This window comes from Hippocampus comes, unplaced genomic scaffold (genome assembly GCF_001891065.2).
Source record: "Hippocampus comes isolate QL1 unplaced genomic scaffold, H_comes_QL1_v1.1 scaffold105, whole genome shotgun sequence".
NCBI lineage: Eukaryota > Metazoa > Chordata > Actinopteri > Syngnathiformes > Syngnathidae > Hippocampus > Hippocampus comes.
The window spans coordinates 1360341-1384988 of NW_017806235.1; the positions used below are offsets into that span (position 1 = coordinate 1360341).

General features: G+C 42.1%; 2 protein-coding genes across 5 annotated transcripts; both read left to right on the forward strand.

The window, feature by feature from the left end:
* Nucleotides 1–325: 325 nt before the first annotated feature.
* On the forward strand, nucleotides 326–18756 carry LOC109507426 (collagen alpha-1(XI) chain-like). The gene is made up of 41 exons (XM_019856847.1): nucleotides 326–380; nucleotides 461–505; nucleotides 1816–1869; nucleotides 1963–2070; nucleotides 2157–2210; nucleotides 2686–2739; nucleotides 3070–3114; nucleotides 3313–3366; nucleotides 3463–3507; nucleotides 3962–4015; nucleotides 4104–4157; nucleotides 4504–4557; nucleotides 4704–4811; nucleotides 5190–5279; nucleotides 6360–6413; nucleotides 7327–7434; nucleotides 7517–7624; nucleotides 7834–7887; nucleotides 7968–8021; nucleotides 9795–9902; nucleotides 11751–11804; nucleotides 11897–11950; nucleotides 12034–12087; nucleotides 13000–13053; nucleotides 13141–13248; nucleotides 13362–13415; nucleotides 13571–13624; nucleotides 13716–13769; nucleotides 14122–14175; nucleotides 14319–14426; nucleotides 14627–14680; nucleotides 14764–14817; nucleotides 15194–15301; nucleotides 15380–15433; nucleotides 15521–15556; nucleotides 15659–15712; nucleotides 15909–16161; nucleotides 16736–16848; nucleotides 16928–16996; nucleotides 17101–17334; nucleotides 17764–18756. Exons 1-41 carry the CDS (start codon nucleotides 342–344, stop codon nucleotides 17908–17910), a joined length of 3168 nt encoding a protein of 1055 aa, XP_019712406.1. The 5' UTR covers nucleotides 326–341; the 3' UTR covers nucleotides 17911–18756.
* An 867-nt stretch (nucleotides 18757–19623) lies between these two features.
* LOC109507427 (noelin-3-like) lies at nucleotides 19624–23846 on the forward strand. Of its 4 annotated transcripts, XM_019856850.1 has the most exons (7): nucleotides 19625–19849; nucleotides 19925–19993; nucleotides 20821–20970; nucleotides 21318–21473; nucleotides 21548–21767; nucleotides 21926–22032; nucleotides 22790–23846. In XM_019856850.1, the coding sequence occupies exons 2-7, from the start codon at nucleotides 19925–19927 to the stop codon at nucleotides 23465–23467; spliced, it is 1380 nt and encodes a 459-aa protein (XP_019712409.1). In that variant the 5' UTR covers nucleotides 19625–19849; the 3' UTR covers nucleotides 23468–23846. The 4 variants fall into 4 exon arrangements, with proteins under 4 accessions (XP_019712411.1, XP_019712409.1, XP_019712408.1 ...); XM_019856852.1 differs by having other exon boundaries at nucleotides 19624–19993; nucleotides 21563–21767; XM_019856849.1 differs by having other exon boundaries at nucleotides 19625–19993.
* The last annotated feature ends 802 nt before the right edge of the window (nucleotides 23847–24648 follow it).

A 24648-nucleotide genomic window follows, 5' to 3' on the forward strand; every position in this document is an offset into this window, starting at 1 on the left:
CAGTGACCAAAAAAAAAAAAAAAAAAAAAAATTGCACTGAATTTATTGCTGCTAAAAATAACAGGCTTTTTTTTTTTTTAAATCACGCTGCCATCTGGTGGATGTTGTGGCCCACTGCCCAACTTGTCCCTATGATGCACAGTGTATGGAACACATTTTGCGTGACCTAAATATGAGAGCATTTCACCTGACTTTTTCACTGTGTATAATTGAGTTCAGATTCTTGTCAGTCTTTTCCACATGTGTAACTTGTTACATACTTCTGGGAAATCAATGGAAATGTATCAAATAAACTCAAATAAATAACACTTTTTCCTCATCCTCAGGGTTTCCCCGGACCAATGGGATCCATCGGCTACCCCGGACCTCGTGGCGTTAAGGTGAGCGCTCATCACACTTTGGACAAAACTGACAAATATCCCCTAAGTTAAGATCTAACTTGATTTGCGGTTTTATCCAGGGAGCAGAGGGAATCCGAGGCCTGAAAGGTGGCAAAGGAGAAAAGGTAAACATACATTTTATGTCTTCCAAAAAAAGCAGTTCTGATATTGGCAAAGATTGATTGTGTAGACAACCACGAATCACGAGGAATGGGAAGCACTTTTTTGGAAGGCCCCAACCACACATTTGAACAAAGAAAAGTTTGGGGATTCGATTGTTTGAATGGATTTGGCCACCTTGTGTCGTTTGAGACTTTCCAATGCAAGCACCAAGATTTACTGTGCGGTTACATACAGTACTGCTTTGCCAAGAAATACCTCAACTTTACAGTTCATTGTGAAAATGTTTGTTTTTTTTAAATTACATATCGGGCAAGTTTCTGGAAACCTTCCATGCAGTTGGAGATTTTTCATGACATTGCATTGGAAATGACTGGAAATTGATGGAATGGCCAATTATTTTACAAACTGCAATGTTGAAATGAACCAAAATTAATATTTTTAAAAAATCTAAAGTATTACATTCTCCTCATGTACTTTTTTTTGGTGCTGCAGTATTTTTGCAAACTATATGCTCTTACATGAATATTTTGATTCTATTAAATTATGACTAATTTTAATAATAATACATTGTACCATGAACAATCGCAACTGGAAATGTGTTTGTTTTTTGCAAACTGCCAAACAGAATATTTTGAATATCAGAAATGTAGATTTTTTTAAATTTATTATTTGTATGATATTTTGGGGGATGATATTTATTATTGCTTAAATTTTGGCGGGATTTTATTGCTGTAGTAGAAACTATTTTGAATATTTTCCTGTATTTTATTCATATTTTTTCTGATATTGCTTCATTTCATTGTTCATTTTAAGCATCACCATTGACTTAATAGATTTTGAATTCATATTATATGTATTTTTCCCCACAACGTTTTACCTTTTCTTTCCTGAAAGTGACAATTCCCGCTCACTCTAGTATACAGTACTGTATTCCCATTAGTTTCAGAACCCCATCGTTCATTTTAAGCATCACCATTGACTTATTAGATTTTGAATTCATATTATATGTATTTTTCCCCCACAACGTTTCACCTTTTCTTTACTGAAAGTGACAATTCCTGCTTACTCTAGTACAGTATACAGTACTGTATTCCCATTAGTTTCAGAACCATGATGCTGCACTTTTCTTTCATAACACCAGATGGCAATAGAGTAACGCAGATGTGAACTCTAACGTGGTTTATCTGCTTTAATCCAAATTGCCACTGGGGAGCACTGTCGGCAAACATACATTCTTCTTGTGTTCCTGCAATGTGCTGTTTTACAAACTATAGAGTATCATCAACATATTCATGCATTTAATTCCATATAGGGAGAAGATGGGTTCCCTGGCTTCAAAGGCGATATGGGGCTCAAGGGCGACAAGGTAATTTTTTTTTTCCAAATGTTTTCAGCAGGACGTCTCAAAACTAAAATTTAAAGCAAACATTAAGAAGTGTTTGTTTGGGGGGACATCCAGGGTGAGGGGGGTGTAACAGGACCCCGCGGAGAAGACGGACCCGAGGGCCCCAAGGGCACATCGGGACCCAACGGAGATTCCGGTCCCATCGGTCCAGCTGGAGAGAAGGTAAAGCAACCGATCAGATGCCAAGACTGAAGTCCAAATTGAAGATGACTTTGTTTTAAAGATTTGTGTTTTCCTCTGTTGTTTAGGGAAAGCTTGGAGTGCCCGGTTTGCCCGGATACCCTGGAAGACAAGGTTCCAAAGTATGTGGAAAATCCACTTAACTGACATGCACTTCATAATTTCATAATGTAAACCTGACTGGCTGGAAATTAAGTTTTGACAGACATATAGTTCATTCAGTTAGTTTTTCACCAATTGTGAGAGAATTTTTCTTGCACTCCAATGAGCAAGTTTTTTTTTTACATTTTTAATTACTGTATGTTTTTTTTAGGTATTTGTTAGAATGGAAAACCGGCTACATTTACTCCTTAGTCAGTTTTTTTAATTAATTAATTTTGCATCTAGTCTTAATTTTCATATGTGTACTGTATTTTTATTTTTACTTCTTGTATTCCTTAATTTATTGTGTTTTTAAATGTTGCAATTATTTGTAAAACATGCTAATTTTGATTTAAATGTAACCCTGTATTTGTTTTTTTTTTAATTGTTACTTTATTTATTTTTTTTATTTTACCTGTGCTGCTTTCCAATTTGCTCTTTGTGTTTTTCTCGCAGGGCTCCAATGGCTTCCCCGGTTTCGCCGGATCCAATGGCGAGAAAGGCGCAAGGGTCAGTTTTGTTTTATATTCAAGGAAAGCCCAGCTAACAGCCCTTCCAATGTTGAAAATAATCATTGATGACATAGATTCTATGTCAACCACTTTATTTCACATTTGAATTGTATTTTGCAATTATTTATTTTTAACAATGTTTTTTTCCCACTTTAATTTAGCTTTGTTCCCCACAAATTGCCAGTGGGATATGTGATATTCATATCAAACACCTTGACCCTTTGTTTGTCTCAAGATGCTCATATTCTCTTGTGCAAAGTCATTAAATTTTATTTGCACTTGCCCCTAATTTGAAGCTTGTTTTGGTGTTGTTTGTTGTTTCTGTCAGGGAGTTGCTGGCAAATCCGGACCTCGAGGCCAACGCGGCCCGACGGTAGGCAATTTCATGCATCTGAATCATGAATGATTTATGTTGCTTCAAACAACAATGACAGTGGTGTTTTGATTTTGGAGGGGGTGAGATCAAATTGATTGGGGGACACGGTGCATTCATTGCCTACGTATTTTCAGGACAATATTTAGTTCCTTCGATGACAGCAAAATGTGTGTGTGTGTGTGTGTGTGTGTGTAGGGTCCACGTGGTGGGCGTGGTGCCAGAGGGCCTACAGGAAAACCAGGAGCAAAGGTGATAAGCCAATTCATGTATGAATTACGTGAGGTCTGAATGTGACCTTGAACTGCGAAAGCTGAAATTGGGTGTTATCTTTTTGTCCTCCCTCAGGGCACCTCCGGCAATGATGGACCTTCAGGACCACCCGGAGAGAGGGTTCGTGTTTCACTTTTTTTATTATTATTATTTTTTGTCTTCATATGTTTGTCCACAAAGTACGCCTGCGGGAAATTCTTCTTCGATTGCCTCACTACTGAAAGTGACAAATATACTGTATTGATAAGGGTGGCTTTGATTCTGCGATCCAATACACTGTACGTTAGATCCCTGCATATTAGCATTTCGGCATTCACAGATTCACCTATGTGCAAATTTTTTTAGCGACCCTATCCTCTTTTTTTACATGGACGGACGGGCCTAATCCCTATCCCCATCAAAGAATCCACTGAAATCAACATCTATTTTTTCCAAATACTTTCTTTTTTTAACTTGTGTTAGTTTTTACATGTCAGTATATAGATTATTATATCGAAATTGGATGGACGGATTAAAAAAAAAAAAACATCATGAAACTGTATTTCAATTTACCGACCACTTCTTCTCATTAAAGGGTCCTCAAGGACCACAAGGACCTGTCGGCTTCCCCGGACCAAAGGGACCCAATGTAAGTAATTGCCATCACAATGTTCGTATTAATATATACATTTTTTTTTTAATGATGATCTCTATTTGGTCCTGCACCCTACTTGTAGGGCCCCCCAGGAAAAGACGGGCTGCCAGGTCACCCAGGACAGAGAGGAGAGACGGTTAGTGTTAATCTTAATCCCCCTTGAACTCCCAATCCACCTTTGGCTAAACTACATCCCTGGAAATGCTGACTGGTCCATCACAATCTTCTATCTAGTTAGCCAGCTAAGATAACAATCTAGCATGATTGTTTTGAAGTCGGGAGTTTTTCATCGTTGTTGCCTCTCAAACAAGCAAAATAAAATCAATCCAGATAAATGCAGACTGTTAAAGTTGCGCGGACGGTTGATTAGTTTGTGTAACACGTATCTTGTCTGCTCTTTGCATGAGGCCGAGTTAACCAGCGAAGCTCACAATCTACCCTGATGACTTTGGATAAAATTGAGCTGATACTTTTCCTTTCAGGGCTTCCAAGGAAAGACCGGACCACCAGGACCTGGAGGCGTGGTTGGACCTCAAGTAGGTTCTTGTTGTGCGGCGCTTACGTTAAGAAATGCACAAGTAGCAGATGCATTCCATTAGGAAAAAGTAGAAGGAAAGGTTAAAAAAAAAAAAAAAAAAAAGTATACTGATAATAATTGAGAAACTTTGCTGTTTGCTGTCAGGGTCCAACCGGAGAGACTGGACCAAGTGGAGAACGAGGACACCCTGGTTCCCCAGGCCCACCTGGAGAGCAAGGTTTGCCAGGTGCTGCTGGAAAGGAGGGCGGAAAGGTAAACGAGCACTCTTGTTATCACGAAAAGTATTTTATGTGGATTGTCACAATGAAACTTTAAGAGATCTACAGACATTTTATGCCATTCATATTTTTCCCCCCGGACATTTTTGGCACTGTTGAATGAATGAATGTACTGCAGGTTCAATTTGCTAGAGATATACAACCATCATCTTTACAATTATTGTTTGAAGTCAAACACCTTATTAAAAAATACACAGTTTAAATCCCCAATTTGCAATTATTATTCATATGTTGCTGTGTATTTCAAGCTGAAGAGCATTTTTATAACGTGCTGGTAATCTAAAACCATTGCATCCAAGTGTCGCATGTGTTCACCTGGCTGTCACTCAATAGATTGTCTGTCTCTCTGCAGGGAGATCCTGGTCCTCAGGGGCCCGGCGGTAAGCCAGGTCCTGCAGGTCTGCGGGGCTTCCAGGGAGCGAGAGGTCTTCCAGGCGCCATGGTAAGCAACATTCACTGACAAAAAAAACACAGACTTCATTTCCTTTTTTTAGCAGTCGTACAATATATGCAAAATTTGAAAATAGCAAAACACTCTTTAATGGCAAATGTTGAAGGAGTACATCACTTGTTTCTTATAACATTCTTAATCACCATACAAGAGGAAAAAAAAATTGGTTCGTCTTCACGATATGTCTATTATTATGGTTGTAGTTAGAGAACGATGTGCCTCTAGTGGAGTTAAATAAGGTAACCAAAGTATTATGATCACACATACAGATACAGTATATAGTTTCAGAATCAAGAGGAGAGCCAGGCAATCATTTTTTGTGTTGTGTGTGTGTGTGTGTGTGTGGAATCTTCTGCTCGCTCGGCATCCTCCATCCCCGCTGGTGCTGTCAGAGGCCCACGAATGAGTTACGATAATGAAATCCCTTTATTGCATCTGGGAAGCAGCCTTTTCCCCGTATGCAGTGGTGACTCAGCACAGGAATACACAGCACTTGCACGTGGAGCCAAGAAGCAAAATACATCACAGCCATCCCCGAAATAGACTTTAATGTCCTTATTCCTTTACCCAATACAAAGTACATTAAGTCGAGTTCTTAAGGGTTTTGTAATGAGTCGTTAAATTTCGCCGCCACGCTCTGCCAACGCGCAATGACGAAAGCAAAATCGTTTACACCGAATCTGGCTTCAGGGTCTGAATTTAGGCTACCAAATGTAAATTTTTCCCCAAACGTAACTGAAAATTTGCCACTTCAAACCAAAGCAGCAGACTTGCTGTCTCTTTAAATTTTCAGGGTTTTATATTTTTAGGCTTTTTATAGTCTGTATTAAATAGTCTATGTTCTCATGGGGCCTCACCTACATCTTTGAATTTCACAACTTAGCATCACCCAAAGTAGTAGACAAAATCTCCAGAATGATTTTTTTAGGGACATCTGAAAATGGCCAAATGAACCTAAATGCCTGTTTCAAACCAAAATGTCTGACTTCTTGCATCTTTTTTGTCATGGATTCTTCAGTCTTTTTTTTCTTCTTTTTTTGATGCCAACATCTCCTCTCTGTGTGTTCTCAGGGTCCAGCTGGCTTAAAGGGAGGAGAGGGGCCCCAGGGTCCCCCAGGCCCCATCGTAAGTAACACTATTTGTATCGTAAATACTTAAATGTACACGATTTGGTGTGTCTTGTTTATTCTCATTCCAAATTAACTACAATGCAAAGCATGGGCTCACATAGTTGTCGCACTAAAAGGACAACCTCCCCCGGTATTCGTCGTACACGCTCCAATTGGAGGAGCGAACGGGATCACTTATGGACAAGTACTCCAAAAATAAGTGCGGTGCTTTAAAAGCATTTGCGACAGCTGAATGGGGATAAAGCTGACTGACAGCCGACTTTGAAACGCATGTCATTTTGTCGGACCATTAAACACGGCCTTCCGACAATTATACCACTAAAGCAGCTCTCCAGCGTCAACCCATCACATGATTGCCGACTTGCCGAAATGAAAAGATCATCTGTGAATGAGCGCGATGAGGCACTTAGCTCAAATTGGCGGGAATATTTTGGGAATGTCAAACGCGAGACATTGACTTCCTGCTGCTGTGGGAACGTCAGCATGTGTGATTACAACATCAATCATTCAAGCTTTATATTTTCACAGCCAGTTTAGCCTGTGGTATGCCATCATTTTGACCAAATCTGACAGCTTTGGCTTTACGATTCTATTACATATTCCAACAGTGAGACACATCCATGCTGCGTTTTAAATTCCCATCAAATGGCCTGAGTTTCAGAGCCATTTGTTTTTTAGCACATCTGCCTCATATTTAGGTGATCCAGGTTCGAATCCCAGCAAACATACCTGTAGAGTTTGCATGTTCTCCCTGTGCTTGTGTTTCTTTTTTTTTTCCTCTGGGTACCTTGGCTTGATCCCTCGTTTTCTCACTGCACTTATTCTCCACTTGAATAAGATACATTTCCTTATCAAAGGACTCCATCCTGGAATCGCTCTAGTTCTGACTGATGTGTTCACTGTTACAGGGTTCCCCAGGTGAGAGAGGCGCGGCTGGCCCCGGAGGTCCCATCGGCCTGACTGGACGCAATGGACCCCAGGGACCACCAGGACCGGCTGGCGAAAAGGGAGCTCCTGTAAGTAGCTTTTCCCCTCCAACGGTAATTCTCGCAAGGTTTATACTTTCCATTTGTCATCTGTCGTTCATGTTTCCTTTAGGGAGAGAAAGGTCCCATGGGCCCCGCTGGCCGCGATGGCATTCAAGGTCCTGTCGGACTTCCCGGTTCAGCTGGACCTCAGGGCCCACCTGGAGAGGATGGTGACAAGGTGGGCGTAAAGTAGTTCCAGTCACGTACGCTGCAGACAATCAATTAAGTGCAAAAACTCACTTCAAGGTTGTTGTGGAGGCCAATGAAATTACAATCTCCAGAGAAATCTTTACCTGGCCAATCACGGTCGAGGTGACTTTGAAAAGGACAATTAAAGGAGGATAGATTCAGGGAAGTGAGCTGTGCTGCTTTTGTATCGTTACACAGGGAGAGGTTGGTGGACCTGGACAGAAGGGAGGCAAAGGAGACAAGGGCGAACTTGTAAGTCTCCGACTGCCATATAAAGTGTCCAAAATGAGAATGTGTCATTGTCATCAACACTGCAATCGCTCTTCCTTCAGGGTCCACCAGGCCCCAGTGGTCTTCAGGGTGTGATCGGAGCTCCCGGTCCAGCTGTGAGTACCACTTCCCATTCTTTTCGACCATCTCAATGAGTGACCAATACAACAATAGTTAGAAAGGAGAACACTGGGATCCACATCAATAATTTTACATCCTCTTGTTAACGATTGTTTTGATGTTGCCACAAGGCGAATGGCCCGATTGTTGAGTAGAAGTATGGTTTGGTCACCCACTCTAAAAAGCCCACAAGATGGCGATAAGCACTTTTTGCTTTTAGGCTAGGTGATGGCCGACCAAATGAAGCTCCTCCCCACGCTTCAACATAGTTCCTTGGCCACAAGATGGCACCCAAAAAAATCTGCAAATACGCAAAATGCAAATGCCGAACTGCAAATACGCAGGTGTTCACTCTAGTCTGGTTGTGGCTTGAAAAGCAGAAAAAAAGACAATATCAGCCCAGACGAGTGGCCAAGACATGCAATGGAGAAATTTGGTGGTGGTATTATGTAAATTAGTCGAATCATGTCATCCGTACGCGCTCATTTTGAGAAAAAGGCAGCAAACAAACGATTTGGTTGGTTGTGTAATTCCTCCTTTTGATGACCCAACCGTTTGGTACACAAGCAATCAAAAAGTCATGTTGACATAATAAGTCCCCATTGAATTGCATCAATTGATTTCAGAGTTTTGTCTTCCTGCTGGGTAACTTTTTAACGAGCCTCGCTGACATTGTTATCATAAAAATAACACAGCAGCGTATCAGCGTGTCAACGCTGCCAATCAGCAGCTGGCGGGGACAAAAACCGCCTCAGCACGTCCGATGTCGACGAGCCGCCAAACACGCTCGCCCGAACGTCTGCCTCATTAGCGCAACGTGAAGACTTTTTTTTCAGTAGGGCATAACCCGACGGGAGGAGGGAGCATAACGAGCGGCTTGTTGTTGTAAATGTTCAAGCTTTAGTAGGAAAAAGTCACATCTGGAGGGGCGAGAATGATAAAAATAAAGATGAAGACAGATTGGCCGAGAGCAGGTAGCGCGAGTTGAAAAGGCAATTAGTGAACATTCGTATGTCAGTTCGAATCAACATTGTCTGCGCTCCATTTGCCTTAGTGCTGCAAGAACACTGTTGATTATTCTTTGGAAGGTTTAACAAGGTTCTTGCTGCGATCACGCCAAGCAGATTTATAGAAATCTTCGTCTGGATTCATACTATATACGGTGAATGACTTTTGTCTTTTTTTTCCTTTGTTTGTGCATTTAAAATAAAAAGAAACAAAATCTCAGAATCAAAAAAAAAAAAAAAACTTTCATCATTTTAGGCTTTAACTTTTTTTCCCTTTAATTGTACATTAAGAATAAATAAAGTTTCCTGAATCTGATTTGTTGAAGGATGTTTTTGTTTTTGTTTTTTTTTTGTTGGTAGTTGAAAAAAGGTCAAATATTTCCCATAAAGAATAATTATTTCAGTCATTTTTCGAGAACTAATCTTTCAATTGAGAAAATGTACATGAATTTAGGAGGTTAAAAAAGTGTTTAAAATTATTTTGTTTGGGGGGGCAAAAAATTGTTAAAGGTGCGATTTTCCTCTCAAAAAGTCTTCTTTTATGAAGACAAATTTTATACAACGCCGATCACCTTGTGACTCTGAGCACATCTTGACTGACGAGGAAAATAAAAGGCTGCACAAATCGTCATAAAACGACCTTCAGGATTCTCATTAAGGGAACCATCCGCCCCATTCAACGTATCTGTGTTGTTAAGTGCTTATTGACCCTCCTTTCGACTGTGTAACCTTGACGATGTCTCTCTCTTGGGCCTCCTGAAGGGCAGCGATGGCGAAGCCGGTCCCCGCGGACAACAGGGAATGTTTGGCCAGAAAGGAGACGAAGGATCCAGAGGCTTCCCCGGTCTTCCGGGACCCATTGGACTACAGGTTTGTCCTTTCTCCCGTCTTGCTTTTTCTGTTAACCTTGTTGAAATGTACCTCCCGTCATTTGTTTCCTGAGCCCAAATGACTTCCTGCTAATGGCATTTCATCTCATTTACATGACTTTGAAAGAATAAACACCGCATCATTTATTCATGAAGGCCTCGCTCCTGGTTAAATCATGTTTTGTTTCCCCTCCTGTCTTCTCCTGCGTAGAATAGACATAGCTACAAATCATTCAGCGCTAACGTAGCTCTTGGCGTATTGCCGACCTGCTGTTGATGCCGAAGCTCATTTTACACACGGGAAACACTCCTCTTGCACAATAACGGCACATGGATACCTGATAACTGAGTACTGAGCTCGTTGCTAGCTCGAGATGCTAACACAAGCAGTCGAGCGACAGAAGATTTTCCAAACCAAAGTCCTTTTATCACAAAAAGCTGCTCAAAACCGTCTGCGAGGCTGATCAAGCATCATCGTCTCCAACTTTGAATATGATTAGGCGGATACGATTTTTACAGAAAGTTCCTCAATAGTAATCAAGATCAAGCTAACTGGAGTGGGAACAAAAACGAGCGGGAGCAGTGTCACACTTTGGAATACTGTACTTCATTTTACATGAAAAAAAAATAAATAATAAAAAAGGTTGAATTTAGGGAGAAAACTAAGTTGCAATTTTACAATCGTACAAAAAAAAGATCTAAAAGTTGTCATTTTACAAGGATAAAAGTGGAATTTTTGACTCCAAAAAGGTAGAACTCAAGGATATTTAAAACAATTGGAAAGAAATTTGTAAAATTGATCATTTTACAATATATCATCTTACAGGGGGAAAAAAAAAACAATTATTTTAAGGGGTAAAAGGAATAAAGAAATACAATTTTAGAACCAAATAGTGTTGATATTTTGAACATAGATGTTTACCAAAAGTAAAAACAACAATTTTGAGAGGAAAAACATGTTATGAGTGTCATTTTACCAACAGTCATAACTTTAGCAAGGAAAGGTTATTTTCACAAAAATATTATGATTAAAAAAATGAATAATTATTATTAGTAGTAGTAGAAGTATCATCATCATCATCATCATCATCATTGGTTTACAGGAAAAAAAAACTGAGGCGAAGCTGAGGCAGCCTCACCTCTATCAAACCGACTTTTAATCCAAAGTACATTTCTGTAAAAAGAAACTAATTCCACCATCTCAAAGTTAATTTTCTCGATACTGTGCGTGCCCCCACCGGCCAGCCGGCCAGTGGGGCCTAATATCGTCATCATTCAGCATAATGGACTTTTAATTGGGCCTCCTGCACTCCTCTGATCTCCCCTCTTTTAATTAAGAATGCCCTTCAGTAGATGTCCACTCAGAGCGCAGCGCTAATGATTTTTTCACTGTGGGCTATGAATAAATAGATTTTATGGGGTTTTTTTTTCCTCATGAATATTTGGTACCGGATGTGAGGAGGGTGGACGTATCAAAGAGCATTAGTAAATGCATATCGATTTGCTGTGTGTGCCAAAGAGTGCATCTTTCGAATCCATTAGTGCATCTATTTCACAAACACTGCTGTTATTTATCGGCCAGCATGCTGTGGGATGCGCTTCAATTATTGGCTTTTTTTTTTTTTTTGGTAGTTACGATTGATCATTTTTTTCTAAAATGCTAATCCATTTCTTTTCATTTTTTACAGAAAATATTCATTTGTTGTGAGTTGCAAAGTAGTGCAATAAAAATCAATATCTTTTTCCCATACATGATCAATAATTGTGATTTATAATTGTGCTCACAATATTGATGAAAATAATTGTGCACCCCGACCCTTCTCTAACAAATGACTCGCACCTCTTCCAGGGTTTGCCCGGCCCTCCGGGTGAAAAGGGAGAGAACGGAGACGTCGGAGCCATGGTGAGTGTTTAAGAATCGAATGTACATTTTTTTTTTGTGAATCAAAATGTGAATCTTTTAAGACATCATTTTCTATGCATGTCTTTTAACAGGGTCCTCCTGGACCACCAGGCCCCCGTGGCCCCCAGGGACCAGGTGGAGCCAGCGTAAGTCTGTGTTCTCTCTCTCATGAAATTCAATCCTTCTATTGGTATGGCGGCCTTCACTGTCAAGTATGCTGAATCCACAGGGAGCTCAAGGCCCCCCCGGTGGTATTGGAGGTCCAGGAGCTGTCGGTGAGAAGGTGAGGAGATTTTTGACGTTTTGTTTTGCATTGCGAGGCTTTGCGCCATCTCTGTTCTAGAATGTTGAAGGGGTTGCGTTCCATCTAGCTATGTGCTCCCAGCTTGTGGTCATTTTTTTTTCCCCCATTAGTTTTTTTGTGTTGTGCTATGTATGCAAGACAGAAGGTCAAGCAGAGATTTTTTTGGAGTTGTGCACTGCGGAGGATGGCTTGAAGTCTGGCAAAGGCGCTTCTACCATGTAAAATCAACATTATAACTATGCATGTCTAACCTGTAGTAGCAATTTTTGTTTTTGATACCGGTACCTGTCAATTTTTGAGGGTGCGCACAGGGAGCGGGGGTGCGCCCCTTTTTTTAGCGTGGCTTCAAAAGGCACACAGGGGAATGGGAGTGGATCATCTCAAAAGGCATCAAATAAACAGTCGAGCTCGAAGCAAGTCCCACCTCTTGTCGCTAATTTCACTTTTTTCTTGGTGGTATGTATTGGGCGAGGGGGTGCGCAATCTCGGTTGGGATGCTGTTCAATTTGCACATGTCTTAAAAAGATGCAGGATCAAGGGTGTAACTCTGCACCGTTAGCTCCTAGTAGCTTTTTTTTTCTCACTTTGGGGATGTGCACAAGGAGGAAGGGGTGTGCCATCTATAGTAGATCAGGAAAATGAAGAGGGCGCATGGCCTAAAATGTTTGGGAATGGCAACTCCTCAGTGTAAAATTATTTTGTCCTGTTTAGAAGTAATTTTTATTTTTTGGGGGGTAGGGTAGTATGCACAGGTTTGATGTTATGTGCCATTTCTATCAGGATGCATTAGAGGGTTATAAAGTTTGGTAGAGGCTATTCTATGTGAAGATTTACACTACTTGTATCTGAATTTTGACATATTTAACCAAATTCTTGCTTTGCACTCAACAGGGAGAAACTGGTGAAGCCGGCAACCCAGGAGCACCTGGAGAGCCAGGTTCAGCTGTAAGCAAATTTGAATGCTAATTATGATATTGTGAATGCTGTTAAAGTGACAGAATGACCCCGTGGTGTGGTTTTTTTCGTGTTCAGGGCTTGCGAGGAGAGACTGGCGAGAAGGGAGAATCTGGTCCGCCCGGAGCCGCTGGACCCGCCGGGGCCCGCGGACCCCCTGGAGATGACGGCCCCAAGGGTAACTCTGTATGTGCAATCATGCTCGACGCCATATTAAAAAAATAATAATAATGATATATATATTATTTTTTGTAAGTTAAAACACTGAGTCGTTTTTTTTTTTTTCACTGTCTCTGCAGGGCCCTGTTGGCTTCCCAGGAGACCCCGGTCCTCCTGGTGAGCCTGGTGCTGCTGTAAGTATAATTAATCATTTCTACAGGAATTAATCCCTAGTATTCTCTCTGGCGGTGTTTACATTAACATCGTCTCGGCCCATCATTCCGCGGCACCAATTTTGCGTGGCAACAAATTTGCATTGATTTCAATGTTTGGAAAATCTCTCATTTAGGGACTTGATGGTCTAGCGGGTGACAAGGGAGACGATGGAGAGGCTGGTCAACCGGTACGGTTTTACAAATCTGAAGATAAATTGTGACCAGGAAGTATTGAATCCAAATATGGTACAAGTTTTCCCTTTTTCCTACTCTATTTAGGGTCCCCCAGGTCCTTCTGGTGAGTCCGGAGTACCAGGACCTCCTGGCAAACGGGTGTGTAGACGTTTTTTTAATAATTATGTATTTACTAAAGATTCTTTATCATATAATTAAAATCTATAAAATACACCATTTTAAAAATAATGGTAGCATACAATACAGATGAAATAAAGTATTGTATTGTGAATTATCATTAGCAAACATGCGTGCGTGGGTACACACCCGCACTTATCACAGCACATGACAGCGCTAGTGTGCTGGTGACCTGAGGCTGTTTGGACAGCTTTTAGCTTTTAACGCGTTTCCAACAGAATGGAAAATCTGTCTCAAGGTCAGCGCTAGCACGAGTGGCCATTGAATTAAATGATAGCGCCATCAATAATTGTGTGCGTTTGTCCCCCTGAAGGGACCCATTGGACCAGCGGGACAGGAAGGACGACAAGGCGAGAAGGGATCCAAGGTAAAAGCGTGGATTTAAGTCGAGCAAAATAATAGCATGTTAGCATTTGATCCGTTCTTACGGCTCAGGTGCAATATTCTTTGGCAGGTGTTGAATACAAATAAACGTCTTTTACAGCCTTAACAACCTGTTTTTCCCCTCAGGGCGAAGCCGGAGCTGAAGGACCTCCCGGAAAGACCGGTCCTGTGGGAGCCCAAGGACCTACTGGAAAGCCTGGTGCTGAGGGTCTTCGAGGAATCCCCGGCCCTGTCGTGAGTCTTAAATTTTGATTATGAAAGACGGGTCAAGATGAAGATTAAACTATTCATGTTTTCAGTATCTGAAGCATGTGCTAGCGCACATGCTTCAGATACTATTCCATATATTCTCTACATATACTATACTATACTATACTATACTATACTATACTATACTATACTATACTAGCTATTCTATATGCTTTTTTGCTCAGGGTGAGCAAGGACTTCCTGGTGCCTCTGGAAAAGACGGACCTCCTGGACCTCTTGTAAGGTTTTTTTGGTTTTTTTTAATGGCTCGATGAAGGGCTTTTCCAATGTCACTTACATTCGCCATCCTGACTGTTCACAGGGACCACCTGGACTTCCTGGTATGAAAGGCGACTCTGGATATAAGGGAGAGAAGGTAAAATTTTGATGCTAATTAGCACTAATCCCATTAGAAATAATAAATGACAGCAAGGCGTGATGTCAATTCTTGATTGGTCGGCCTTTCCGCTTTCTCGACTTGGATTGTCAATTGTTCTACATGTTAATTTACCAACTATTAGCATGTTAGCATTAGATCAGTTCTCATCAGGGTTGGAAGTGTTACTTTTAAAATGTATTCCAGTACAGTAACTAGTTACTTGTTAAAAAATCATGGCATTTGTCCAGTGAGAAACATTATCATTATGGGTTCACGCAGATTGTTAGCATTTATTTTTCTGCTTACAACTCACGTATTGTCATGAATCGTTTAGTTTTATTCAGTAAATTTGTGCTGATTCCTTCACGGACAGGGTCACCCCGGTCTCATCGGTCTCATCGGACCCCCTGGAGACTCCGGAGAGAAGGGAGACAGAGGTCTGCCCGGACTGCAGGGTCCCGCTGGTGGCAAGGGTGAATCTGTGAGTTCATTTTAGATTGGCTTTTTTCCCATAAAATGTCTTCATCACATTCTAATGTGTGGTTTTATCTCCCGTTAGGGTATTATGGGTCCTCACGGACCTCTTGGTCCTCCTGGTCCTCCTGGTATTCCTGTAAGTTGCACTTTTTGCTCTTTTTTTCTCCCAATTTCCATCTTTGGGTTGACTCATCTCTATTTCAATTTTTTTTTTTTTAACCAGGGCGCTCATGGGCAAAAAGGCTCCAAGGGATCACTTGTAAGTTCTGTTTTTTAAAAATCAGTCATCAGTCAGCCGTCATTCCTGTTAATAGATTCTTTTTAATGTGTCCGTGTTGCTGTTTTTGTTTTTTGCCTTCAGGGTGCAGCAGGTCAGAAAGGAGACCCCGGACTGATGGGACCACCTGGCCCCCCTGTAAGTTTGTCCCATTTTAGTGCATCAAAAATACAATGACACTAACCAGCTAGCGCAACAAGCTAACAAAGCAGTCTTCATCTTCACTCATTGCGGCTTCCAAGCCAAGCATTAGCATGCAAGCATTTGATCAGTTTTCACCCAAATAATCCTTCTTTGTTCCAGTTTGGTTGAACTATTCTCTTGCGCTGCGTAGGGCCCGGCCGGTGACATCATCCAGTCACTGCCAATCCAGCGTGTGTCGAGGAAGAACAAGCGTCACGCCGAGGAACAGGCGGACGAGGCGGACGACGACTACAGCATCGATGGGCTGGCCATGGAGGACGTGTTTGGCTCCCTCAACAACCTCAAGCAAGACATCGAGCGTATGAAGTTCCCTCTGGGCACCGCTGACAATCCCGCCCGCACCTGCAATGACCTGCGCCTCAGCCAGCCCGACTTCCCAGATGGTAGGAAGGGCTTAGAGGCAGCCATTAGATTGGCATTAGCACAATGAACAGTTGGGCTGTGACTTGTTACTTGGTGTGTTTCACTCCCAATCTCAGGGCACTTGCGTTTGTTGATGTGGTGGCCCTCAGCAATAGCTTCTGTCCTTACTGCTCCTGTTTTTTTTTTCTTTCAAAAAACTCAGAAAGATCATCTTTCAATCAGGCGTGCTTAGTCTCGATGTACCGGAGGAGTTTTGAAGACTTCATGGCCTAATCTGGTCATTTTTCCAAATAAAACAGCTACAAAGAAATACATGAAGCTACTCAACTCACCTCAACATAGTTCCTTGGCACCAAAATCTCATAAGAATGCAGTAAAGCCCGATATGCAGCTACTAAATTCACTTCACCATAGTTCCCTTGGCACGAAGATACCACCAGATGGTGGCAAAGAACTACGTGAAGCTCCCTAACTCGCAGTAACTAGTTCCTACATCAAAGTCCCTATCTAGAATTGGGCAGTAATAAATGAATGAATGAATGGTTCTGAACACAGCCCTGATATCTCCCGGTTGCGCTCCCGCCCCCCCGTCAGGTGAATACTGGATCGATCCCAACCAGGGCTGCGTAGGAGACGCCATCAAAGTGTTCTGTAACTTCACGGCGGGCGGCGAGACGTGTATCAATCCCGACAAGAAGTCCTCGGGGGTGAGTGTTGCACCACACGGCGTGGCGGAACGCAACGTGACGCCGTGCGAAGACGCTGAAGTCTTCTTCCCCTCTGCAGGTCAGAATATCCAACTGGCCCAAGGAGACGCCCGGTTCCTGGTTCAGTGAATTCAAACGTGGAAAAATCGTAAGTAAAACCGGTGGCATGTCGATGGATTCTCATAAGAAATGGCAGCAGACTGCATGTGAGAGTTGTACGGCGTTGACTTGCCCTCCCTCGGCGGCGTATAGCTGAACTACGTGGACGTGGCCGAGAACAGCATCAACGCCGTGCAGATGACCTTCCTGAAGCTGCTGAGCTCATCGGCGCGCCAGAACTTTTCCTACGTGTGCCACCAGTCGGCGGCGTGGTACGACGCCAAGGCCGACAGCTACGACAAGGCTCTGCGCTTCCTGGGCTCCAACGACGAGGAGATGTCGTACGACAACAGTGCCTTTATCAAACCGCTCGTCGACGGCTGCGCTGTAAGTCTCCGAATACTCTCGCCTTTATACAGACCAATTTTCAAACCCCCATTTCAAATGCAAACGCTTGTTTAACCCTGAACCCAAATTTGAAACCATACTTGGTAACCTCAAACAAGGCTTGAAACCCGAAGTCCTAGAAAGTCTCATTTGAAACTGTAACCCTTGAAAACTGAACCCTGATTTCAAGCCTAAATGCTGAAACCCTGGTTTAAAATAATCATTTGGAACCCAAACCCAGAGATAAAACCCTAACCCCTTATTTGAAATGTTAACTTAAAACCCTAACCCTGAGTTCAAATCTGAATTTGAAACCCTAACCCAGAATGGAAACACAAAAAATCCTTTTTGTAACCCTAACTCTGGCTTGAAACTGTAATTTTCAAAACGTTAACTTAAAACCCTAATCCTCTTTTTCTCTGCGTGCAGTCCAAGCAGGGCTACTCCAAGACAGTTTTGGAGATCAACACCCCTCGCATCGACCAGCTGCCCATCCTGGACGTCATGCTCAACGACTTCGGCGACTCCAACCAGAGGTTCGGCTTCGAAGTCGGCTCCGTCTGCTTCCTTGGCTAGACACCCCAAATCTCGCCCCCGCCCCCCCCCCTCTGAGAAACCCCTCTCCTGACCCCCGCCTCCCACCTTATGCCCCCTGCCCTCCAACCACGCCCCCTGCCCTCCCTCCCCCCAACCGATGGACAGGGTCGGCGGGCGCAAAGCAAAGAAGATGAAAGATAGTGGGGACTGTGGTCACGTCCCTCCCCCCACCCTGTGGGGTCGCAACCATGTGACTGAGATGCGAGTCAGGAGCGGGAAGAGGGGGAAAAAAAAAAAGAAAAAAAGGAAAAAGGACTTTTGATGGCGTGGCAGGCGGACGCGCTCGACCACAGACGTGCGTTGTCGCAAAACACTCAAGGTGCTACACAAATTGCTTTTTGATGAAACTGTAATTATTATAATAATTATTATTATTTTGTACAATATTGTGCCTTTCTGAATCCAACATCCTTAAGAGACTTTGCATGTGTCCCAGCCCGTAAATTGTTTTGTTCAATGTTAAGAAACTGTACAACCAGGACATAAAGCACATTTGACGAAATTTGTAAGTATCAAAATATTTGTAAATAAAATTGCCTATTATGACAACAAGCAAAAAGTGCAACTCTAAAGACATTTTAGTATTTTTTTCATGACTTAGAGCAAAGTCGAGCCATAATAAATAGTAATATAAATATTGTCCAAAAGTCTTGTCCTTATCCATAGCCTAAATGTGGGCCATATTTGTCTGTTCTAGAATACATGAAGTTGGGGGGTTTTCCCCCCCAAGAACAAATTTTCTTTCGTGTTAATTTACCACCAAACAGCCTTGTTGACTTATTGTGTGCCTTTAAAAAAATATTAAAACTGGATTCTGAAACTGGATGTGTCAATATTAGTCAGTTTTTCACAGGGAGTGTTTTTGAGATTGTCTGTCTACACGTGGGTTGTTGCGCCACTGTTTGTGTTCAAATATCCATGATAAGACTATCCCTGCTAATCGTTAACATGTCCAGGGTGATTTTCAATAAGATTTCCAAGTTTGGTTTTTAAAAAAAAGTTGTTTTCTAACAATGAAAATTACTGCTCAGGGATATTGTAAATTATATGAACAAAAAGAAATAATTAAATAGAAAGCAAAGAATTAAACAGCTTGTGCATCATGCTGCAATCCAGTTACCACCAATTTCTCCATTTTCCAACATTGTTTTTTTGCTCAAATATTCATCACACCCTGCCAAATGTTCCATTTCCCACAAAACTGTTCCCACCCTTACCATTTTTTATTCACCCAGCACCGAACCAACAGTTTTTCAATGATTCCTTAGAATTTAGACATACATTATGCCCCAAAAATTCCCATCATGCTTCATGTTGACGAGACCGAATGTAAAAAGTTTAGTAACACTATTAATAATAAATCACATTCGTACGAAGGCATTGCAGGTGTTCCTAATATTGTGGCCAGGTGATTTTAGCATTTTTCTTTGTGTGTGCGTGTGTGTACTTTCAGTCATCCGTGTAAATACAGAAGGAAATTTTCGTTTATTACAAAACATTTTTTTTAAATGACAATTTTATCAGATCAAATCCAAAACAATTCATGAAAAACACGAGATGACGCGAACAGAACCTGCGTAACCAACAATAAATGTCGTAAATCGAAAAAAAAATGTCGTAAATCGAGGACTCCTGTTTTTCTTACCGACCGTCTCCTCGCCGCCGGCGGCGGGGATCCGGGCTGCGCACGCGCGTGGCGGCGTCAATACGAGCAGCTGCCTCTCTTGACACGGACCCAGCGAAGTGAACAGAACCATGTCACGAGTGGGCACCTTTTGATGACGGCGACTGTTTTTTTTTTTCTCACACACATTATTCGTCGTGTTTTTCAATTAGTGTGAGTGTGTGTTTGTGTGTGTTAGGGTGTTGTTGGACTGACACGCCCCCCCCCCCCCCACCAGGCTGGACGATTGGACTGGCACGTGTAAACTCTGCTCGTTTCCGTTATTGTTGTTGCTTGTTTGAAGTTGTCGCGGTTGTATCTCGCCCCGAGATGCGGACGCAGTCGCCGTTGGTGGCCGTCGTCGTCGTGCCGCTGCTGTTTGGCTTCTGGCCGTCTGTGGTGAGTTGATTGACGCCTCCAAACAACGAAACGCGATTCGATGCCACTCAACATGAGTTGTCGTACTCTGGTTGTCGTCTGTATCGTCTGTTCTCGACGACTGTTGCTTTCCGTGTAGGCTACATTGGGATTGGGATTTTAAAGGGATTAGATGTCATTTTGAAGTACATTTGACTTGGTAGTAAGAGTAGACATGTAGTTTAATAGCATTTAAATGTACTCATCTTCTGCTGTTTTTTGATTACATTTAGTTGGCATTGTATTTCTTTTGATATAATCAATTAATATTACTAAATCGTTTATGACCTGATATATATGAAAATATTACTACTAATAATAATTTCTAATTGCCTTGCTAAATTTACCCAGTAAAATACATTGAGATAACGACGTATTTTTAAACGTAATTTAATGTAATAATTTATGTTGTTTTTCTGAATAAAATCGATATTATTGTTTCCTTTCAATTGAGTTATACAACAGAATACATTTCATTTAACACGTTGTATTCTTTCATGTATGATTCTTCCTCTATTTCGTCCATTAAAAAAAACCTAATTGAGGTCAAAAATCTCTTCCAAGAGTGAGCTGTACAAGACAGCAAAGACATACAGTAGTTTCAACATTATAAGATAAAACAACAGTCATACACTAGAACATCATGCAACATCATATATTTGGATATTAGATGCCAAGACTTTAGAGATGCTTTGTGCTACAGTATTGAATGTGGAGATGTCTCAAAACCTTTAACTGAGCCCGCGCGAATGCCCGTCAAACAGTATTGACCTGAAATGTGACTTTGTATGTGTGTGTGCGTGTCCAAGCAGACCACGGTGGGGCCGCGGGAGGGCTGGCAAGTGTTCGGCTCTGCCCAGGACGCCGACGGCCGCTGCGTGTGCACGGTGGTGGCACCCGGGCAGAGTCTGTGCTCCCGGGATGCCAAAGGACGCCAGCTGCGACAACTCCTGGAGAAGGCATGTGGACACACACGCACAGACACACACTCATGCTCCTGCTGAGTCATTCTCTGTGCTGGCCAAAACACGTTTTTGTTTTATGTCGGTGTGAGGAGACATTGACTGAACACAAATGGGTTGTTTTCATAGATTCTGGTCAAGGAGGGTGACGTTTGAGCCCGTAATTTCATGTGTGCAAAAACTATTAAAAATGATACATTACATGCTTTCAATGAATCAATAAAGAGAATTCATTCAGCCGTTTGTTCACAGGAGATTGTTGAATGTCGTGGTCTAATTGATGGTAGAAATTAAAATTTTCGGAATAACGGTAATCCTTAAGAGTCAACGTTGTTCCCGAGCAGGTCCAGAACATGTCGCAGTCCATGGAGGTTCTCAACCTGCGTACTCAGAGGGACTTCCAGTACATCGTGAGGATGGAGAGCCTCATTAAAGGTCTGCGCTCCAAATTCAGACAAATGGACTCGGACAGGAGGACGCTGGCCAGCAAAAACTTCCAGGTGCTCTCCGGTCCGTCTCGCCTTCCCGTCTCGAAAGCTAGTACATCCCCGGCGTATTGCTGACATGTTCTCAGGAACTGAAAGAGAAGATGGACTCGCTACAGCCGCTAATCCCCGTGTTGGAGCAGTACAAGACGGACGCCAGGATCATCTCCCAGTTCAAGGAAGAGATCAGGAACCTGTCGTCCGTCTTGCTGGCCGTGCAGGAACAAATGGGGACATTTGACTATGACGAGCTCAATCAGAAAGTCCTGAGCTTGGAAAACCGCCTGAGAAGCTGCATGAGCAAACTTAGTCAGTCAATGCTTCCATCCATCCATCCATCCATCCATCAACCTGGGAGTACCGTATGTGATATTTTTTCTATGGGGTGTATGTGTATGTGTGTGTGTGTGTGTGTGTGTGTGTGCATGTGTGTGTGCGTGTGCATGTGTGTGCGCGTCTGTCTGCAGCATGCGGCAAGCTGTTGAAGATCAGCGGCCCGCTCACGGTGAAGACCTCCGGGACCAGATTCGGCGCATGGATGACAGACCCGCAAGCTTCTCCTGAAAACATCAAAGTGAGTCATCTGTGAGGCGTTCAGTGTCCCCGAGAAACTTCATTGTTTTGGCATGAGTTCCTCTTGCAAGTTTCGGGAATGGAAAGCTACAGCAACACAGCACTTGCGAGACATTCACTGTCTTCGCAGAATGTCTGACTTTTGTGCGTTGGCTACTGCAGGTTTCGGTGATAGCCGCAAAGTATATCTGTGATGCATTCACTGTCCTCCTCTCAGGAAAACAAACAAACAAAAAAAAATATTGCATTGGCATGAATTTGTGGCTGATCATAGTTATTTTCAGAGAAAATCATGAAATGTAATTTTCCCTCAAAAAAATACACAATAGATTCCCTCCCCCAAAAAATAAATAATGTTTTTTTCTCAGAAATGACACAATATATTTTTCCCACAAAAAATAAATGACTTTTTTTTTCTCAGAAAATACTACCCCCAGGGTATGAAGCCTCACTGTTTATACAACCATTCTTAAAAATACAATTTTTACAATTACAATTACAAATGTTTATGTTTTAATCTTAAAAGTATGATTTATCCCCCCCCCACCCCAAAAAAAAAAATGGACAAGGAATTTATTTTAGAAAAATATTCAATAGAAAACGTTTTTTCCTAGTAATGGAAAAGTTTATTTAAAAAAAAAAAATCCTCAACAATACAATACTTTTTAAAAATTTTCTTCTCAAAAACATAAGTGATTTTTTTTTCCTCAGAAAAATGGACGGCTTACGTGTTTCGTGTTGCTGGACTTTCTCGGCAGGTTTGGTACATGGACGGCTACACCAATAACAAGATCGTCAAGGAGTACCAATCCATGGCGGACTTCGTGTCGGGCGTGGAGTCTCGGACATACAGCTTGCCCTTCAAGTGGGCGGGCACCAACCACGTGGTGTACAACGCTTCGCTGTACTACAACAAGATGCAGAGCAACATCATCGTGCGCTACAGCCTGGAGACGGGCCGCGTGCTGACCCAGCGGGCGCTGGACTCGGCCGGCTTCCACAACGTCTACCCGTACACTTGGGGCGGCTTCTCCGACATCGACCTGATGGCCGACGAGCTGGGCCTGTGGGCCGTCTACGCCACCAACCGCAACGCCGGCAACGTGGTCCTGAGCCGCCTGGACCCCGACACTTTACGGCCGCTCGCCACCTGGAACACAGAGTACTCCAAACGCAACGCCGGCGAGGCCTTCATGATCTGCGGGACGCTCTACGTCACCAACTCGCACCTGACCGGCGCCAAAGTGTACTACACTTACTCGACCCGGACGTCCACCTACGAGTACATCGACATCCCCTTCCACAACCAGTACTTCCACATGTCCATGCTGGACTACAACGCACGTGAGCGAGCGCTCTACGGCTGGAACAACGGACACCAGGTGCTCTTCAACGTCACACTCTTCCACATCATCCAAAGCGACGACGACGCTTAAACGAGAATGTTTGTTGCTCATCCACGGTGATTTCACCCGAGCTGTCAGTTCAAATCCTGAACGTGAAACAACGAACTTCAACAACCGTTTCATCGCTAATTTATGCTGTATTTTCTCCGAAATAGACTTCATAGAGGAGGGCCTGAGCAGAGATTCGAACACTCGACAGCGAGGCAATCCCGTGAACAACTTTAACAGCAATTTTCTTTTGAAGGCCAAATGTTGTTAGCTTTGAAAATTGTGTGTAAACTTTTGTGGGCTATGTTTCTAGGATTGAGTTGCAGTCTTTGTTTTGTACTGTGATTTTTCTGCAGAAATAAGGATTTAACGGTGTAAATAAGAAGCTTATCATAACAATAAACATATTCTTCATTATTTACAACTCGCTAATGGTGTGTTTCCCCTCACACGCGTGCGTGCGCACACACACACACACACAATCCCCCCCCCCACAAAAAACACTCTAAATGCAAATGACAAAGCCTCTCATTCCTCACAGGCAACAAAACAGGTGGCTTTCAGGTTAACATGTCTTTTTTTTTCCAACAAGGAGACAAAAAGTTGTTTTTCTTTTTATCGTGATTCAGTCACGGCGGTAAACAGCAAATCAATAAAACAACTTATTTGACTTTCGTGTAAAACAAAAATGAGTTCCCACATTATTTTTCGTTAATAATTTTTTTTCTGAGAAATATGTCTTTTTTTTAAAAAAACATTTTTTAAATGCCTTTAAAAAATCTAATCAAAATATAAAATGTTTCCTCCAAAACAATAATCATTATCTTTAAAAAAGATAAAAAATAAGGCTTTCGTGTAAAACAAAAATGAGTTCCCACATTATTTTTCGTTAATAATTTTTTTTCTGAGAAATATGTCTTTTTTTTAAAAAAACATTTTTTAAATGCCTTTAAAAAATCTAATCAAAATATAAAATGTTTCCTCCAAAACAATAATCATTATCTTTAAAAAAGATAAAAAATAAGGTGTTTTTAGCTGAAATAAAATGACCATGTATAGAAAGGCGTTTTTAGCCGAAAAAAATGACCATGTATAGTAAGGCGTTTTTAGCCGAAAAAAATGACCATGTATAGTAGGGCGTTTTTTGCCAAAAAAAACGACCATGTATAGTAAGGCGTTTTTAGCCGAAAAAAACGACCATGTATAGTAAGGCGTTTTTTGCC

Excerpts from the sequence above, each read along its gene's own strand:
- LOC109507427 (XM_019856849.1), top strand. The coding sequence starts at position 19,925 with ATGCGGACGCAGTCGCCGTTGGTGGCCGTCGTCGTCGTGCCGCTGCTG. Across the intron at positions 19,994-20,820 it reads TTGGCTTCTGGCCGTCTGTG|CAGACCACGGTGGGGCCGCG; the intron begins GTGAGTTGATTG and ends TGCGTGTCCAAG. Across the intron at positions 21,474-21,547 it reads TGGCCAGCAAAAACTTCCAG|GAACTGAAAGAGAAGATGGA; the intron begins GTGCTCTCCGGT and ends ACATGTTCTCAG.
- LOC109507426 (XM_019856847.1), top strand. The coding sequence starts at position 342 with ATGGGATCCATCGGCTACCCCGGACCTCGTGGCGTTAAG. Across the intron at positions 7,625-7,833 it reads CTGGAGAGGATGGTGACAAG|GGAGAGGTTGGTGGACCTGG; the intron begins GTGGGCGTAAAG and ends ATCGTTACACAG. Across the intron at positions 13,416-13,570 it reads CTGGTGAGCCTGGTGCTGCT|GGACTTGATGGTCTAGCGGG; the intron begins GTAAGTATAATT and ends TCTCTCATTTAG.